Source organism: Lipotes vexillifer, unplaced genomic scaffold (assembly GCF_000442215.2).
Source record: "Lipotes vexillifer unplaced genomic scaffold, Lipotes_vexillifer_v1.1 scaffold624, whole genome shotgun sequence".
In the NCBI taxonomy this organism is placed as follows: domain Eukaryota; kingdom Metazoa; phylum Chordata; class Mammalia; order Artiodactyla; family Lipotidae; genus Lipotes; species Lipotes vexillifer.
The window spans coordinates 370,431-388,500 of record NW_006771007.1 but is presented as its reverse complement, the minus strand read 5'-3'; the positions used below and the strand labels follow the sequence as shown (position 1 = coordinate 388,500).

The 18,070-nt window shown below is 37.3% G+C and overlaps 1 protein-coding gene and 1 non-coding gene across 3 annotated transcripts in view; one reads left to right on the top strand and one right to left on the bottom strand.

Annotated features, from left to right (window-relative positions):
* Nucleotides 1-216, bottom strand: part of WNK3 (WNK lysine deficient protein kinase 3) — a 156,693-nt gene extending 156,477 nt beyond the window's left edge. For both annotated transcript variants that reach the window (XM_007446476.1, XM_007446477.1), the window contains exon 1: nt 31-216. In XM_007446476.1, the coding sequence (XP_007446538.1) occupies nt 31-216 (186 nt within the window). The remainder of the gene's footprint in view (nt 1-30) is intronic.
* A 6,745-nt stretch (nt 217-6,961) lies between these two features.
* Nucleotides 6,962-7,034, top strand: TRNAG-CCC (transfer RNA glycine (anticodon CCC)). Its single transcript has one exon. It is a non-coding gene; the product is annotated as a tRNA-Gly (tRNA).
* The last annotated feature ends 11,036 nt before the right edge of the window (nt 7,035-18,070 follow it).

The following is an 18,070-nucleotide window of genomic DNA, read 5'->3' as shown; positions in this document are numbered from 1 at the left end:
AGCAACTTTGCAATCTTCTATCATCTCAACCCTCTTTCGAAAGAATCTCTTCCTTTCTATAATTTCTCCAGAAGCACAGAAGGTACTGTTTTTCTCCTTTAGTCTAGCTTCCACTGTCAAAGTTGCTGCAACCTGACGAACTCTGTTTTCCAATGAAACTCCATCAGGTTTCTCAGAATCTTCTGTGCTAGCTGGCTCTCCTGAGTCAGTATCCATTGTAATTAAGGTTGGCACTAAAATTTTTCCTGTTCCACTCTTCAGTCCAGTTGCATCTCAGGTATCAGAATTATCAGAATAGACTTCCTTTTATGTGGTCATATGTTTCCATAGCAACCTGAAGGGGAAAAAAGGATATATTAAAATCACTCCACAAAGGAAATCATTAAGGAGAAAAGTCACCTGACTGTTTAATCCCTTTTTTCTTAATAAGAAGTTTGTTCTTTTTTCTGTCCAATCTTAGCAACCAGCAGACTCCAGGGACTGTGTCTTATCTTGTTTACCACTGTAGTCCTCAGTGCTTAGCAGACTACTTGGCATATAGCTCAATAAGTCTTCATATTGTATGAACGTTGGTTAGCAATCTAGTTCTCATACCCTTCTATCAATCCATCATATTTTTCCCCAAGGGGCTTAAAATTCTTTTAATCAACTTTCTCAGGTATAATTGTCATACAGTAAATTACATGTATTTAAAATGTACAATTTGATAAATTTTGACACAGATGTACACCTCTGAAACCATCTCTAAAATCAAGACAATGAACATATGCTTCTCCACCAAGAGCTCTTACTCCTGTCCCTTTGTAATTCCTCTAAGTAGTTCATTATCTGGATATACCATAATTTGTTTATTTATTCACCTCTTGATGACATTTGGGTTGAATTTCACTTATGGACTATTATGAATAAGGTTGCTATGAAGATCTGTGTACAAATCTTTACATGGACATATATACTCTCATTTATCTTGAGAAAGTACCTAAGAGTGGAATGGCTGTATCAGAAAATGTATGCTTAACCTTTAAAGAAACTGCCATCTGTTTTTCAAGGTGGTTGTATCATTTTGCATTCCCAGGAACAGTACATTAGAATTCCAGTTCCTCTGTATCTTCATCAGTACTCTACACTGCCAAATCAATATACTTTGAAAGTCAATAAGACTAGTATTACCTGCAAGTGGGAAAAGGTAATTAACAATGCCTCACTTAGGTAGAGAATTTTTTCTTTAACTTATTTTGACATAATTTTGGACTTGGAAAAAGACCTGCAATAATATACAAAGAATTTAGTATACCCTTCACTCACATCCCCAAATGTTAACATTTTAGATTGGACATTTTTAAGTAAGGATAACTCTATTCAAAAGAAAAAAGAATAACTCTATTCACTTAACTAAAGGTAACTTATCCAGAAACCTCAAAAGCAAAGATCCATAAGTAAGACAAAAGGATTGCTAAGCAGACAAAAATAGGTAAAAATCAGAGAATTTAAGTAGGAAAAAGACTTCAAAATTTTTTAACTGCAGAACCTCTTTTAAAAAATGAAATCTTACTCAGAATCCTAATATAAAAATAGAGGGGAAAGTAGTGCTGCTTTGGTATAATAATTTTAATTATAATGTCTGGTCACCTGGTTTCCCAAACTGTAGAATAAGAAGCAGCAAAGTAGAGAAATGGGGAAATGAGTGAGTTCCTTCAGCCTTTATAAACCAACCCTAAGACAAAAAATATTACTAGAGACAAAGAAGGACATTTTATAAGCATGGAGAGATTAATTCACCAGGACAATGTAACAATTATAAACATATACACATCAAACAACAGAGCCCCAAATACATTAAATAAAAACTGACAAAACTGAAGAGAGAAATAAACAATTCAGTAATAACAGTAGAAGATGTTAGTACCCCATTCTCAATAATGGGGAGAAAAATGAGACAGAAAACGAGCAAGAATTTGGAAAACCTGACCAATACTATCAATCAACTTGACCTAACTGCCATCTATAGAACACTCCACTCAGCAAGAACAAAATATGCATTCTTTTCAAGCACACATGGAAAAATCTCGAGAACAGATCATGTACTATGTAATAAAATAAATCTCAATAAATTTAAAAGGATTGAAACCAAAGTATGCTCTCCTACCACAAAAGAATTAAATTAGAAATGAACAGAATAAGGTAAGGGTATATAGATCAATGAAATAGAATTGAGAGTCTAGAAGTAAACCTTAACATTTATGGTCAACTGATTTTCAACAGAGAGGCCAAGACAATTCAATGGGAAAAGAACAGTCTTTCAACAAATGGTACTGGGACAACTGGATATCCACATACCAAAGAATGAAGTTGGACTCCTACCTCACACCATACAAGAAATGAACTCAAAGTGGAACATGGACTAAAACTATAAAACTCTTAGAAGAAAACATTAAAGTAAATTCTAGTGCCTCTGGGTTATGCAATGGTTTCCTAAGTACAACAGCAAAAGTACAAGTGATAAAAGAGAAATTGAGAAGCTGGACCTCAACAAAATTTAAAACTTTTGTGCTTCAAAGGATGCCATCAAGGAAGTGAAAAGTGAAAAGGCTGGGAGAAAATATGTGCAAATCATATACCTGATAAGGGACTGGTATTCAGAATATATAAAGAATTCCAACAATTCAATAGTGAAAAGATAAATAATCCAATGGGCTAAAGATCTGAATAGGCATTTCTCTAAAGAAGATATACAAGTGGCCAATAAACACATGAAAAGACGTTCCACATTGTTACTCATTAGAGAAATACAACTCATAATCACAAATACTACTCCATACCCATGAGGATGGTTACAGTAAAAAAGGCAAGACAGTAACAAGTGATGGTGAGGATATGGAGAAAATAGACCCCTAATACATTGCTGGTGGGAATGTACAATAGAACACAGTCTGGCAGTTCCTCAACAAGTTAAACATAGAGTTACTATATGAATACCATCTACCCAAGAGAAATGAAAACTTATGTCCAAACAAAAATTTATACACAAGTGTTCATAGCAGCACTAGTCACAATAGCGAAAAGGTGGAAACAATTCAATGTCTAACAACAGCTGGATAAACAAAATGTGTTATATCCATGCAATACAATATTATGCAGCAATAAAAAGAAATGAGGTATTGATACATGCTACAATAAAGATGAACCTTGATAATATTATGCTATGTGAAAGAAGCCAAAGGAAAGACCACGTACTGTATGGTTACATTTATATGAAATGTCTAGAATATGCAAATCTATAGAGACAGAAAATAGATTATTTGTTGCCTTGGGCTGGGGTATAGGAATAGGACTGACTTCAAACTGGCACAAGAAATATTTTGGGGGTGATGAAAATGTTCTAAAATTAGATTGTAATCAAGGTTTATAGAACTCTATAAATTTGCTAAAAATCACTGACATTTATATTGGTGAATTTTATGATATATAAATTATATCTCAATAAAATATGATGTCTTTAAGAATCTTAAAATATTGTGACTAAAATCAAAGCCATCATAATATCAAATATGCCTTTTTATTTTTATTTATTTTTATTTTTTTTTTATTATTTTTGCCATTAGATTAGCAAAGATTTTTAATTTTAATTTTATTTTTATTTATTTATTTGTGCTGTGTTGGGTCTTCGTTTCTGTGCGAGGGCTTTCTCTAGTTGTGGCAAGTGGGGGCCACTCTTCATCGCGGTGCGCGGGCCTCTCACTATCGCGGCCTCTCCCGTTGCGGAGCACAGGCTCCAGACGCGCAGGCTCAGTAGTTGTGGCTCACGGGCCTAGCCGCTCCGCGGCATGTGGGATCCTCCCAGACCAGGGCTCGAACCCATGTCCCCTGCATCGGCAGGCGGACTCTCAACCACTGCACCACCAGGGAAGCCCCAAATATGCCTTTTTAAAACTATACTCTCTACCTCCCTCACCACCACCACCACCCCATTCTGTCCACTCTCCTTATCTTCTGCCTGGATTCCTGGGTTGAGAATCATTGGTCTGAAGAGAAAAGACTTGACAACAATAAAATGTAATAGCTGGTGGCCTAAGGATAAACAATGAATAAGAAAAACAAATTTTAACAAAACAGGCAAAGAACTTCACTAAGCATAGTATATCTGGGGCCTTTTCATCATGGATCCAATAGCTTCTTGACCATAAAACAGAGTTTCAGAACTCAGGCTTTGGAGTGGGAGAAATCTGGAATCAATCATGGTTCTGCCTCTCACTCCTCAGAGATTTGGGGCAAATTACCTAACCTCATTCATTTTTTATTTCATTTGTGAAATCTCACAGGAATAATATGAAAATAAAATGGCAATATACATGTAAAGTACTTAGCACAGTGCCTGGCACAATATAATAATCAATAAATGGAAGCTTTTATTTCCTACCTCTTAATAACCCCTAAGGGCAGCACTATACTAAAGCGCTATACAATAATACTCAAGAAAACATTAAATGATTTTTCAGGAGGAGACTATTTAGTAAAGCTGAAAAGTATATAATACATTCTTTCAGAGTTTTCTGGTAAGAAATCATGGTGGCATTGCTAAAGGGGTATGCTTCAGTGACCAGGGTATCTCTTCTATACTCAGCAGTGCAGAAACATAGCTCAGTAAAATAGTCCACAAAAATCAGGCCTCAAACCTAAAGTCTCTTACTGAGTTCAACAGCTATGTATCATAACCCATGTGTGACCATTATTTCCTTCATAAAATGATAACACATTGATTTAAGCCCTAGGAATATGTATAAAAACAACTGCAAAAGCACTTCTATAGAGATTGAAATTACAGGGAAAATCTCACAAATCTGTGTCCCATATGTACTCCTTCAATATATTTGATATATAATCTTGGAGCATTTGAGTTAAAAGCTCAAGATAAGTTTCCCCCTGTAGCTTATCATGGTTCTATCCATGGGAAATCCAGCATACAATCAGTACGTTGGCAATGACTCAATAATTTCTTTAACTTTTGGAAACAGCAATTGAAAGAATGCATATTTAAATAGTCAGAATTACACAGTAAATTTTCCACTGACAATCCTCTCTCTCTCTCATACATGTGTATTCATACCAATAAACATTTACCAAGTGCCAAGCACTGTGTCAGGGTCTGGGGATAAAAGAGCAAAAGTCAGTCTTTGTCCTCAAGGACCCTATAGTTTACCCAAGCTTAAGATATACCACTGCCGCCTTCTAGTTCAAGAAGGTGAACCGAACACCTATATCTCTTGTACTTTCCAAGACCCTGAAAAAGTGATGGTAAAATAGTACAGAAGTATAAATCACAAGTCAAAGACAGGAATGGAAAATGGCATAGCAAATACAAGATTTCAACAATTTCTGACAGAGAGCAAACAGGAAAGAACTAGCTGATAACACAAATCAAAGGAATGCTACAACCTGAAATATGTAATAGAAAGGGTTCCAACCTGGGAGGGAGCTGACTCGCAGGACAAAACCCCAGAGGGGTTCCACACTCAAAGAAGACTGATCCTAAAGAGAACCAGAGTGAGAAAAGGGCTAAAAACAGGGGTTAACTGAAGGTCTGAATTATGACACAGTTGACAAACTCTCCCCCCAAAATAAAGAAATTCCTGCAGATAGAATAGCAAATTCAACAAACTAGGAAGAATAAGGGCACCCTAGTACAAAGCCCTCTGCACTCTGGCATTTGGGCCCTCCAAGTGTAAAAGCCAGCTGCCCACCCACTCCCCCCAAAACCAGCTGACAACCTGCCTAGGTACACAGAACTCCCAGTCAGCCCTTCTACTAGGTCATTCTTTAATACGAACAGAATCAGGAGACAGCCATTTTGAAGAAAACATGTAACACAGAAAGAACAAGAAAAAAATGTCCTTGGAAGAGCTGAAATAATTCAAGAAACCATTTTTAATTTAATTTTTAAAATATAATCATAAGATTCAAAAATCAAAGAAAGAGGTATATAATGGACAGGTTCACTCCCAAATCTGTTTCCTATCCATTCAGTTCCCCCCACCACTCTCCCACAAGTAACCACTCATTAGATTCTGTGTAGCCCTCCAGAGTTTCTTACAGCAAATAAGCAAATATAAATATATGTCCTTTCTCTTCCTTTCTACATGAAAAGTAGCATAGTATATACCAAGCTTTTTTTTATAGTCACAATAATTTAAGACTGTTTTCCCTGTCAGTACATGAGATTCCCTCATTCTTATTTTTTAATACCTATATAGTAATAGTATTTGATTATTTGCTTATGACAGATAAAATTGCATATTTCATTTTGCATATATGTATGTCTGTGTGTATATACGTGTATATATATATGTAAATTCCCTGAAGTGGGATTGCTGGATCAAAGGAAATTTGCATATTTAACTTTTAATGAAGTATACTAATATACCCATAAGAGTACACATAATTCATGTGTACCTTTATATAATGCTGCCAAACTGCCTTCCACAGGCATTGTACCAATTTAAACTACCACCTGCAATGTGCAAGGTGTCTTTTACCCCACAGCCTTGACAACAAAAAAAAGGTGTTATCAAACACTTTGATTTTTAACACTCTGATAGGTTTAAAAAAGGAATCATAGTGTTGTTTCAATTAGCAATTATCTCATGAGTGAGATTAAGCATCTCTCACATAAACAATAATTAAAGTCAGGAATAAGCCAAGAATTGCTATTATCATTGCTACCACTTACGGAAATAAAATAAGACATACGAATATTGGAAAGTAGGAGACAGAACTCAAAACTTGCAGATTATATAATTACCTGTCAAGAAAATCCAAGCAAATTCAACTAAAAAACTATGATAGGAAGTAACGAGAGAGCTCAGCAGAAAGGCTAAATGCAAAATCAACAAACAAATCAATAGCTTTGCTATACATCAGCAATAATCAATTAGAAAATGTAATTAAAAAACAACTATCAGGGACTTCCCTGATGGTCCAGTGGGTAAGACTCTGCACTCCCAATGCAGGGGGCCCGGGTTCAATACTTGGTCAGGGAACTAGATCCCGCATGCATGCCACAACTAAGAAGTCCAGATGCTGCAACTAAAAGATCCCACATACAACAATGAAGATCCTATGTGCCACAACTAAGACCCGGCACAGCCTAAATAAATAAATGAATGAATTAAAAAAGAAAACCTATCCTAAGATAAGGGTTCCAGGGGCAGGTGGCACCAGGAGGGGGCAGGAAGGGCTGGGTGCTCCGGAAGGAGGGCAGGTCACTGCAATTACTATATAGATATAGATATATAGATATAGATGCTATCCTGCTCATTAGAGCAACCTGCTCATAAGAGCAACAGAGCTATAAAATAATCATCTAGGAATAAACTCAAAAAGATGTAACACCTATATAAAGAAGACTAAAATTTTACTGAAGTACAAAAAATACACCTTTCTTTGGTAGAAAGACCCAATATTAGGATCTTCACAAACCCCCCTCTGAGATTATTCCAAAGTCAATGCAAGTTCAATAAAAATCCCAAAGAGATGTTTTTGTCCCAAACTGACAAACTGATTTGAAAAGAGTACAAGGAAAGCAAAGAAAATCTTGAAAAAGAACAATGAGAGTTTGCTTTAACAAATATTACTTATAGCTATAGTAAGTTAAACAATGTGGTTTCATCAGAGAAATATACAACTGGACTAATGGAGAACAATCAGTAGAGAAAGAGACACATGTATGTATGGCAATGCAGTCCATGGTAAAGCTGGCATTTCACATTTATGAGGAACAGATAGCATAATAAATGGTGTCAGAATAACTGGCTATCCATTTTGGGGGAAAAAAGTTAAAGCCCTACTTAAAATCAGTCACAAAAATAAATTCCATGTAGATAAAAGGGCTAAACATAAAAAACAAAACTATATAACTATGAAAAGAAAATATGGCAGAATATATTTCTAACCTGAAGAAAGGCTCCCTTAAAAAGATAAAATACAAAGACCATTAACAACAACAACAACAAAATACATTTGGCCATTTGACCATGAACAAGGTTAAAAGATAGGCAACAGACCGGGAGCAAATATCTGCAACTTGTATAGCAAAGCATTAATATCCAGAATGTATAAAGAGCTAAAAGAAAAATCAGTAAGAAGAAACACAAATGGACAATACATGCATGGTAGGGGGATGGCTCAAACTCCTTAGTAAGCAAGGAGATGCAAATTCAAATAATTCAATATCATTTTTTGTCTATCAGATGAGCGAAAATTATATATCTGTTAATATCACATTTTGAGTGTGAGAAATTCAGTACTCCATGCACTGTTGGCAGATAAACTGGAATAGCCTCTTTATATGGCAAATTCCAAATATCTAGTGCATACCTGTCACCCAGCAATTCCACTTCTTAGTATCTGATAAATATTCCTGTATGTGTACAAATACATATGTACAAGGATTTTTTACTGAAGGATTTTTTATTGTTTGCAACAGCAAAAAAACTGAAAAGAACTTACATATTCATCTATAAGAGAATGGTAAAATAAAAAGTGGTGCACCTGTACTGCATAATAATATGCATCTGTTTAAAAATTGAGAGGTGGTTATACACTGATGTATAAAAATCTCCCACACATATATACTATTGAGAAAAGTGAGTTGTAGTACAACACATACATCATACCTATATGTCATTTATATATTAAATATTATATATAAATACATATATAAAAGACAAAACTTTATGTTTCTAAATGTACTCATATATGTGTAAATGCACATAAAAAAGACTGGAAGGATATGCTCTAAACTGATCCTAGTGGTTAAAGAAGCACGTAGTATGAAATACTATGTATCTATTAAAAAGGATAAAGTGAACATATACATACTGACACGAAAAGAGCCTTAAGGGCTTCCCTGGTGGCACAGTGGTTAAGAATCTGCCTGAATGCAGGGGACACAGGTTTGAGCCCTGGTCCAGGAAGATCCCACATGCCACAGAGCAACTAAGCCTGTGCGCCACAACTGAGCCTGAGCTCTAGAGCCTGCAAGCCACAACTACTGAAGCCCATGCGCCTAGAGCCCATGCTCTGCAACAAGTGAAGCCTACGCACCACAACGAAGAGTAGCCCCCACTCACCGCATCTAGAGAAAGCCCATGTGCAGCAACGAAGACCCAACGCAGCCAAAAATAAATAAATAAAACAAATTAATTAAAAAAATACTTTGAGGGCTTCCCTGGTGGCGCAGTGGTTGAGAGTCCGCCTGCCGATGCAGGGGACACAGGTTCATGCCCCAGTCCGGGAAGATCCCACATGCCGCGGAGCGGCTGGGCCCGTGAGCCATGGCCACTGAGCCTGCGCGTCCGGAGCCTGTGCTCCGCAAATGGGAGAGGCCACAACAGTGAGAGGCCCGCATAACGCAAGAAAAAAAAAAAAAAAAAATACTTTGAACCAATTTCTTAAAAAAAAAGAGAGAGCCTTAAGACATTCTTTGGGAAAAAAGTAAGTAATAAAATACATATTTTTTATTTGTATATGCACATACATATGCATGTAAATACAGAGAAAAATGACTGTACAAGTTCACAGTCAACTCTTAACAATGATTATCCACTGGGAGGGCAGGAAATTGGGTAAAGGGGGACTTGGTTTTAATCTACCTCTATATTATTTTAATTCGTTAAAGAAGAATTGTCCATCAACAACCTGTACCAAGAACCAGTTAAAGATATTATAATTTCTTAAAATAACTGAAGGAAGGATAAAATAAGGTATATACAACTTATATCCAAATGAATATTATCACTTAACACTTATTGAGTGCTTTGTGCTAAGCACTCTAAGCCCTTCCATGCATTTTCTCATGTAATCATAAGAATCTTGAGGTAAAATTATTCCCATTTTACAAATGAGGAAACTAGGCTCAAAAAATTAAGTTAAACTTCCCTAAGATTACACAGCTAGTAAAAACCAAGGACAAAATTCAACCCAGGCAACTGACTCCCAAGTCCACTCTTAACTACTCATAACACAGGGTCACATATGACTTGGAGCCACATGCACACACTATACACAATCCTGAATTGCATAGCTACATACACTGCACAACCACATCACATTAGAGATGCCCATTTTATGTGAAAAAATTTCTGGATCCATATTAGAAACAGAATTGAAATCATCTCCATCTTCTTTCATCATCAAAATTAAACAATTTCGGGCTTCCCTGGTGGCACAGTGGTTGAGAGTCCGCCTGCCAATGCAGGGGACATGGGTTCATGCCCCGGTCTGGGAAGATCCCACATGCAGCGGAGCAGCTGGGCCCGTGAGCCATGGCCGCTGAGCCTGCGCGTCCGGAGCCTGTGCTCCGCAACGGGAGAGGCCACAGCAGTGAGAGGCCCGCGTACTGCAAAAAAAAAAAAAAAAAAATTAAACAATTTCTATCTACCAATCACCTAGCCTGGAATCCCTAATTAATACTTTACTCTGCCTAACCCTTTATAACAGTGGTAGCCAAACTACATACAGCCCTCAGGCCAAACCTACCTTACCTCCCAGCCTGTTTTTGTGCAGCAGGTGAGTTGAGAAAGATTTTTACATTTTTAAATGGTTGAAAAAAAAATCAAAAGAAGAATAGTATTCATGACACATGAAAATTACTCAAAATTCATTATTTTGGTGTTCATAAATAGTGTTATTGGAACACAGCCATGCTCATTCATTTACATATTGCCTATGACTGCTACACAGCAGAGCTGAGTTGTGGCAACAGAGACTCTATGGCCCACAAAGCCTAAAGCACTGTATTTACTATCTGGTCCTTTATGGAGAAAGTCTATCAAACCTTTCTTTATAGTTTTCAAAAGAACTTCACCTATTTAACTCAATTACTCCTAACAACAACCCTGAGAGCTACTTGGTATTTGCCTGAAAATTAAGAAGGCTCAGAGAAGTTTAGTGTCTTGCCCATCACAGAGCTAGTAAGTAAAGGAGAGAATTCTGGAAGCCCAGTTTTCCAGCTCTGAATCCAACATACTTTCTACCACACTACCACTTTCTAAGAACCCAACCCCTTCTGACTAACCAATGAGTTTAGACATTTGGTGCTAAAATTTACCACATGGGGAGAGACATAAATGCTTTACATTGGTGGGAAAACATGTCTCAATTGAGAAACGTTGATGCCAAAAATAGATTAATAGGATACACTGCATTTCATATGTAGCTGTATAATTTATAAAGTATATTTTCTCATTTATTAGCAAAGAAACCCTGCTAAATAGGTAGTGCTTTTGTTTTGTTTAGTAACAGATAAGAAAATATATAGACTTGCATAAGATTATACTAAGGCAAGACCAGAACCCAGGCTGACTCCTACTCCAGGGACATTTCCACTTGGGAACACTGTCTCTTCTCATAAGGAAAGTACCTGTTGTTTTTTTCCTTAGAAACAAAAAGCAGTAACTCATATTCTAAATAGTAAGAAACTAAAGTGTTATTTTAGAAAGGATAAATTAACAATTTAACAAAATAATAACAGAAGGGATACTTTTTTTTTTTTTCCCGTACGCAGGCCTCTCACTGTTGTGGCCTATCCAGCTGCGGAGCACAGGCTCAGGACGCGCAGGCTCAGCATGTGCAGGCTCATTGGCCTTGGCTCACGGGGCCCAGCCGCTTGGCGGCATGTGGAATCTTCCCGGACGGGGGCACAAACCCACGTCCCCTGCATCGGCAGGTAGACTCTCAACCACTGTGCCACCAGGGAAGCCCCAGAAGGGATACTCTTAACATCTGGATCTCTGTTCAGTCACCTCCTCAAAGAAGGCTTCCAAACTAACCACATGAGCCAAAGAGGCTCCTCCCTAACATCCCAGCACCCTTTAAAATTTTTTCTTCTTAGCATTTATTTTCTGAAATATTTGTTGACTGTCTGTCGTCCTCCACTGTAATGTAAGCTCAAAGATGGCAGGGTCATCGTCAGCTTTGCTTCCTTTTCATCTATTCCCAATACATCAACCCTGGCAAACTGGAAGAACACAATAAATATTTGTTGAATGAACAGTAGAACCTACATATACACTGGATAAGTTATAATTCACAGATTCAGAGTAAGTTATCAGTGTATTTGAAAGGTTCCTTCGCAAATAAACCACGGATCTTCAACAAGAGTTTTTTCTCTTGCCAGAAAGACACCTTCAAAGGCGAATTCGATGGAAATACCACAGTAGCCCAGCAGGACAAAACTTATTCTCTGGGCAGCAGTGGATATAATCAGAGATGAACTAGCACCTTACAGGTCTTAAGGCTGATCAAGCAGATTTTCCATTCTTGTATTAAAACACATCCCCTAATTTTTTTTTAATTTCAAATAATTGTCCCTATTTTAATTATGTTTAACTAGAGGCTGAGATTTAACAACCAATTGTGCTGTGCTAAATTTTAATTCTCATTTCTACAAGAAAACAAACTGAAATAATCTTACATTATCCCTAAATAAACAGAATAATATATGGTGATTATAGCCCAAGTTACAAGTAAAAAGTCTCCACAAGGTACTGACTGTTATATGTTTTCGTCAAGAAGTTGGCTCACAATAATAAACTATATAACACATACATATGCATTACTTTTAGCATAAATCTAATATCAACTTATGGTAATTATAGGCTAAATCTGCTTTTTTCCCTAGGTTTAAGCAAAGATTTCACCCGACACAAACAATATTCTTTACAAAAAAAATCACTTTACAAAAAAGTAAAGATCACTTTACAAAAAAAATCACTTATGGGGCAGTCCAGTGGTTAGGACTCTGCTTTCACTGGCGAGTGCGCAGGTTCAATCTCTGGTCAAGGAACTAAGATCCCACAAGCCGTGAGGCACGGCCAAAAAAGAAAAAAAAATCACTTACGTAACTTTAGCATAAGGATTATCTAGCTTGCCATATTGAAGTTTCCTGATCATAAAAGTCTCATTGACTCATAAAGAGTTTTAGAATCACCACACTTCAAATATAAGGCCTTCAAAAATGCATTTAGAAACATTTCTTCCCCACAACTACCCAAAGAGTGATTAGATATCGCCACAAATAGCTTTACTTAACTAACATACATGTATAGTATTATTTATTATCTATTTTATAGTTTAAAAATCTTCAAGTTAATCTACATGCAAAAGAATGAAGCTGCACCCTTACCTTGTACCAGATACAAAAATTAACTCAAAATGGATCAAAGACCTCAATATTAAAGCCAAAACTATAAAATTCTTCAAAGAAAATATAAATCTTCATGATCTTGGATTTGGCAGTGGTTTCTTAAATATAATACCAAAAACACAAGCAACAAAAGAAAAAGGTAAATTGGAGTTCATCAAATTTTAAAACTTTTGTGCACCAAAAAACACTATCAAGAAAGTAAAACGAGGGCTTCCCTGGTGGCACAGTGGTTGAGAATCTGCCTGCCAATGCAGGGGACATGGGTTTGAGCCCTGGTCTGGGAAATCCCACATGCCACAGAGCAACTAGGCCCGTGAGCCACAACTACTGAGCCTGTGCATCTGGAGCTTGTGCTCCGCAACAAGAGAGGCCGCGACAGTAAGAGGCCCGCGCACTGCGATTAAGAGTGGCCCCCACTCGCCACAACTAGAGAAAGCCCACGCACAGAAATGAAGACCCAACACAGCCAAAAATAAATAAATAAATAAATAAATAAATAAATAAATAAATATTTTTTAAAAAGAAAGTAAAAAGAGACCTACAGATGGCCAACAGGCACACAAAAAGATGCTCAACATCATTAATCATCAGGCAAATACAAATCCAAACCATAATGAGATATCACCTCACACCTGTCAGAATGGCTATTATCAAAAATATAACAAGTGTTGGTGAGGATGTGGAGAAAAGGGAACCCTCATGCACTGTTGGTAGAAATGTAAACTGGTATAGCCTCTATGGAAAACAGTATGGAGATTCCTCATAAAATTAAAAATAGAACTACCATACGATCCAGCAATTCTACTTCTGGGTATTTATCTGAAAAAACCAAAACACTAATTCTCAAAGATATGTGCATGACTATATTCATGGCAGCAGTATATACAATAGCCAAGATATGGAAGCAACCTAAGTGCCCATCAACAGATGAATGGGTAAAGAAGATGTGGTATATATATACACAACAGAATATTACTCAGCCATAAAAACACTGAAATCTTGCCATTTCAACATCATGGATAGACCCAGAGGGTATTATAATAAGTGAAATAAGTCAGACAGAAAAGGACAAATACTGTGTGATTTCACTTATATTTGGAATCTAGAAAGCAAAACAAATGAACAAACACAACTAAACAGAAACAGAGTCACGGATACAGAAAACAACGAGGTGGTTGCCAGAGGGGAGGAGGCTGTGGGGAGGAGAGAAATAAGTGAGAAAGATTAAGAGGTATAAACTCCCAGTTGCAAAGTAAATGAGTCACAGGTATGAAATATACAGTGTGGGGAATACAGTCAATAATTATGTAATATCTTTGTATAGTGACAGATGATAACTAGACTTATCATGGTGATCACTTTGAAATGTACAGAAATATTGAATCACTATGTTATGAACCAGAAATTAACATAGTGCCGTAGGTCAATAATACGTCAAAAACAAACAACAAACATAGAAAAAGAGATCCGATTTGTGGCTACCAGAGGCAGGGGTAGGGGGATGGGGAATTAGATGAAGGTAGTCAAAAGGTACAAATTTCCAGTTATAAGACAAATAAGTACTAGGGGTATAATGTATAACATGACAAAATAATACTTACATAACTGTATGGTATACATGAAATTTTTTGTTTTGTTTTGTTTTTTGGCCGCATTGTGTGGCACGCAGGATCTTAGTTCCCCGAACAGGGATCAAACTCGTGCCTCCTGCATTGAGAGCGCAGAGTCTTAACCACTGGACTGCCAGGGAAATCCCCGTGAAAGTTGTTAAGAGAGTAAATCCTAAGAGTTCTCATCACAAGGAAAAAAATTTTTTTCTATTTCTTTAATATTGTATCTATATGGGATTACAGATGTTCAATAAACCTACTGTAGTAATCATTTCATGATGATTGTTAAGTCAAATCATTATGCTGTACACCTTAAACTTATACAGTGCTGTATGCCAATTTTATCTCAATAAAACTGAAAAATAAATAAAGTAAAAAGACAACTCACAGAATGGGAGAAAAATATTTGCAAATCATATGTCTAATCAGGCCCTAGTATCTAGAATATATTTTTAAAACACTCTTACGGGACTTCCCTGGTGGTGCAGTGGTGAAGAATACGCCTGCCAATGCAGGAGACACGGGTTCGAGCCCTGGTCCTGAAAGATCCCACATGCTGTGGAGCAACTAAGCCCGGCTGCCACAACTACGGAGCCTGCACTCTAGAGCCCGCGAGCCACAACTACTGAAGCCTGGGCACCTAGAGCCCATGCTCCGCAACAAGAGAAGCCACGACAATGAGAAGCCCACGCACCACAAGGAAGAGTAGCCCCCGCTCGCTGCAAATAGAGAAAGCCTGAGCGCAGCAAAGAAGACCCAACACGGCCAAAAATAAATAATTAATTTTTAAAAACTCCTACAACTCAACAATAAAAAGATAGACAACCAAATTTAAAAATGGGCAAAGGACTTACATAGATATTTCTCCAAAGAAGAAATTGAAATAGCCAAGAGCACATGAAAAGATGTGAAATGGGGGCTTCCCTGGTGGCGCAGTGGTTGAGAGTCCGCCTGCCGATGCAGGGGACACGGGTTCGTGCCCCAGTCCGGGAAGATCCCACATGCCGCAGAGCGGCTAGGCTCGTGAGCCATGGCCACTGAGCCTGCGCTTCCGGAGCCTGTGCTCCACAATGGGAGAGGCCACAACAGTGAGGCCCGCGTACCGCAAAAAAAAAGATGTGAAGTGGGAATCAAAACCACAATGAGATATCACTTCACACTTACTAGATGGCCATAAAACACACACACACACACAAAAAACCCCAAAGTAACAAACGTTGGGAAAGATGTGAAAAAATTGGAACATTTATACACTGGGGATGTAAAATGGTGCAGCCACTGTGGAAAACAGTTTGGTGGTTCCTCAACAAGTTAAACACAGAATTACCATATAACCCAGTACATACCCAAAAGAATTGAAAACAGGTGTTCAAACAAAAACTTGTACACAAATATTCATACCATCATTGTTCACAAAAGCCAAAAGGTGGAAAGATCCCAAATGTCCATTTTGAATAGATAAACAAAATGCAGTATATCCGTACAATGGAATATTATTCAACCATAAAAAGGAATGACATACTGATACATGCCACAGTGGGAGTGAACCTCAAAAACATGTAAAGTAAGAGAAGCCAGACACAAAAGACCATGTATTATATGATTCCTTTTATATGAAATATCCAGAATAGACAAATCAATAGAGACAGGAGATCAGTGGTTGCCAGGAGCTGAGGGAAAAGAAGAATGGGGAGTGACTGCTTAATGGGTACAGGGTTTCCTTTTGGGGTGATGAAAATGTTTTGGAACTAGATGTGCAACATCATGAAGGTACTTAATGCTAATGAACTGTACACTCTAAAATGGTAAATTTTATGTTATGTGAATTTTATCACAATAAAAAGTTACAAGGTTAAAACACAGAAAGCAATTTCTTCATTTCTAATTTTCAAAAAGTTCATGAAAAAAATAATATATTCCTTGAAGAAAGGGGCATTAAAGGCTCACTTTTGCAGTAAGTTAATCTCAACATTTTCCAAACCAGATATCTCATGACAAGCTCTACCAAAACAATTAAAACTGGCATCAAATTCTACTTTTGAAGCTTTGGGAATTTCTGTATGAATGCCTTTATAATAGATGTCCTTTACAGCTATCATATATGTCCTAACAGTGCCATAAATTTTATGATCTCAAACGAAAATGGAAAAGACCCACCCTGCTGAAAGTATTCTGGCTTTTAGCCAAGAGACATAATCAGGTATATCTGCAAATAGAGCTGGTCTACTTATACTTAGATGGGAGACAAAGAAAGGAAGAGCTTTTTCTTGCACACAACCCCCCACACACACAAAAACATATACACAAAAATGTAGGCCCTCCGTTAATTATTTTTAAGTTAGTTATCTGACTAGAAATTTGATAGCAATAAAACAGTTCTCATCTTTACTTCTGACTACTCTGGTTCTGTGCAACCATTGGCTTTATCATTTCCTGGCTAAGTGATGGACACGTTAATGAAAAGAAATTCCCCTAGGGAAGAAAGTTAAAGTCCACATTACAGAAATTTAACTCCTAAAACACTACAGAATAATTACATCAACAAATGTAGACTTGTGATATGGGTGGGGATCAACATTGGTCTAGAAGTCAGAACTCCAGGGTCAACCACTTACTAGGGCAAGTCTTATTTTTCTGAGCTTTATTTTCTCTCTCAGGTATAAAAAGGAAAATAACTTTCCTGCCTGCTTCCCAAAAGAAGTACAGTAATAAAAATATGTACAAGGTGTGATAGGACCACTAAAGAGGGGCACCTAACCTAACCTGGTGGAGGATGCTGGGAAAAGGAAAAAAGGGGGAGCAGGAAAGGCTTTCAGGAATAGCTAATGACAGAGGTTAGTATAAAAAGAATTAATTCAAATTCAAAGGGAGGGGGACAGATCAGAAGCAAAGCCAGAGAGATGAACACCACAAATCTGCTTATGCTATTCCCTCCTTGGTAAATAGTCAAGGGCTCCTAACTCTGCAGGGTAGTCCTTCATCCCAGGCTCAATCTAAGATTCCAGACTTATCTCATTCCACTCCCCAAATATACCATGCCTACACTTTCTTGCCTCAATACTTGAATGTTCTTCCACTCCAGGAACATCTAGTTCGAAACTGGGAGACGAGGTTGCCTGCCAGAGTTGATGCAACATTTCCAGGGTTTCATGGTGCTTTTATACTTCTACTCTACTGCTTAATACACTAAGTATTCATTTAATCTAAGAGAATATGAACACTGTATTAACTTTTATATTTAAACTCTGGGTAGCCAAAA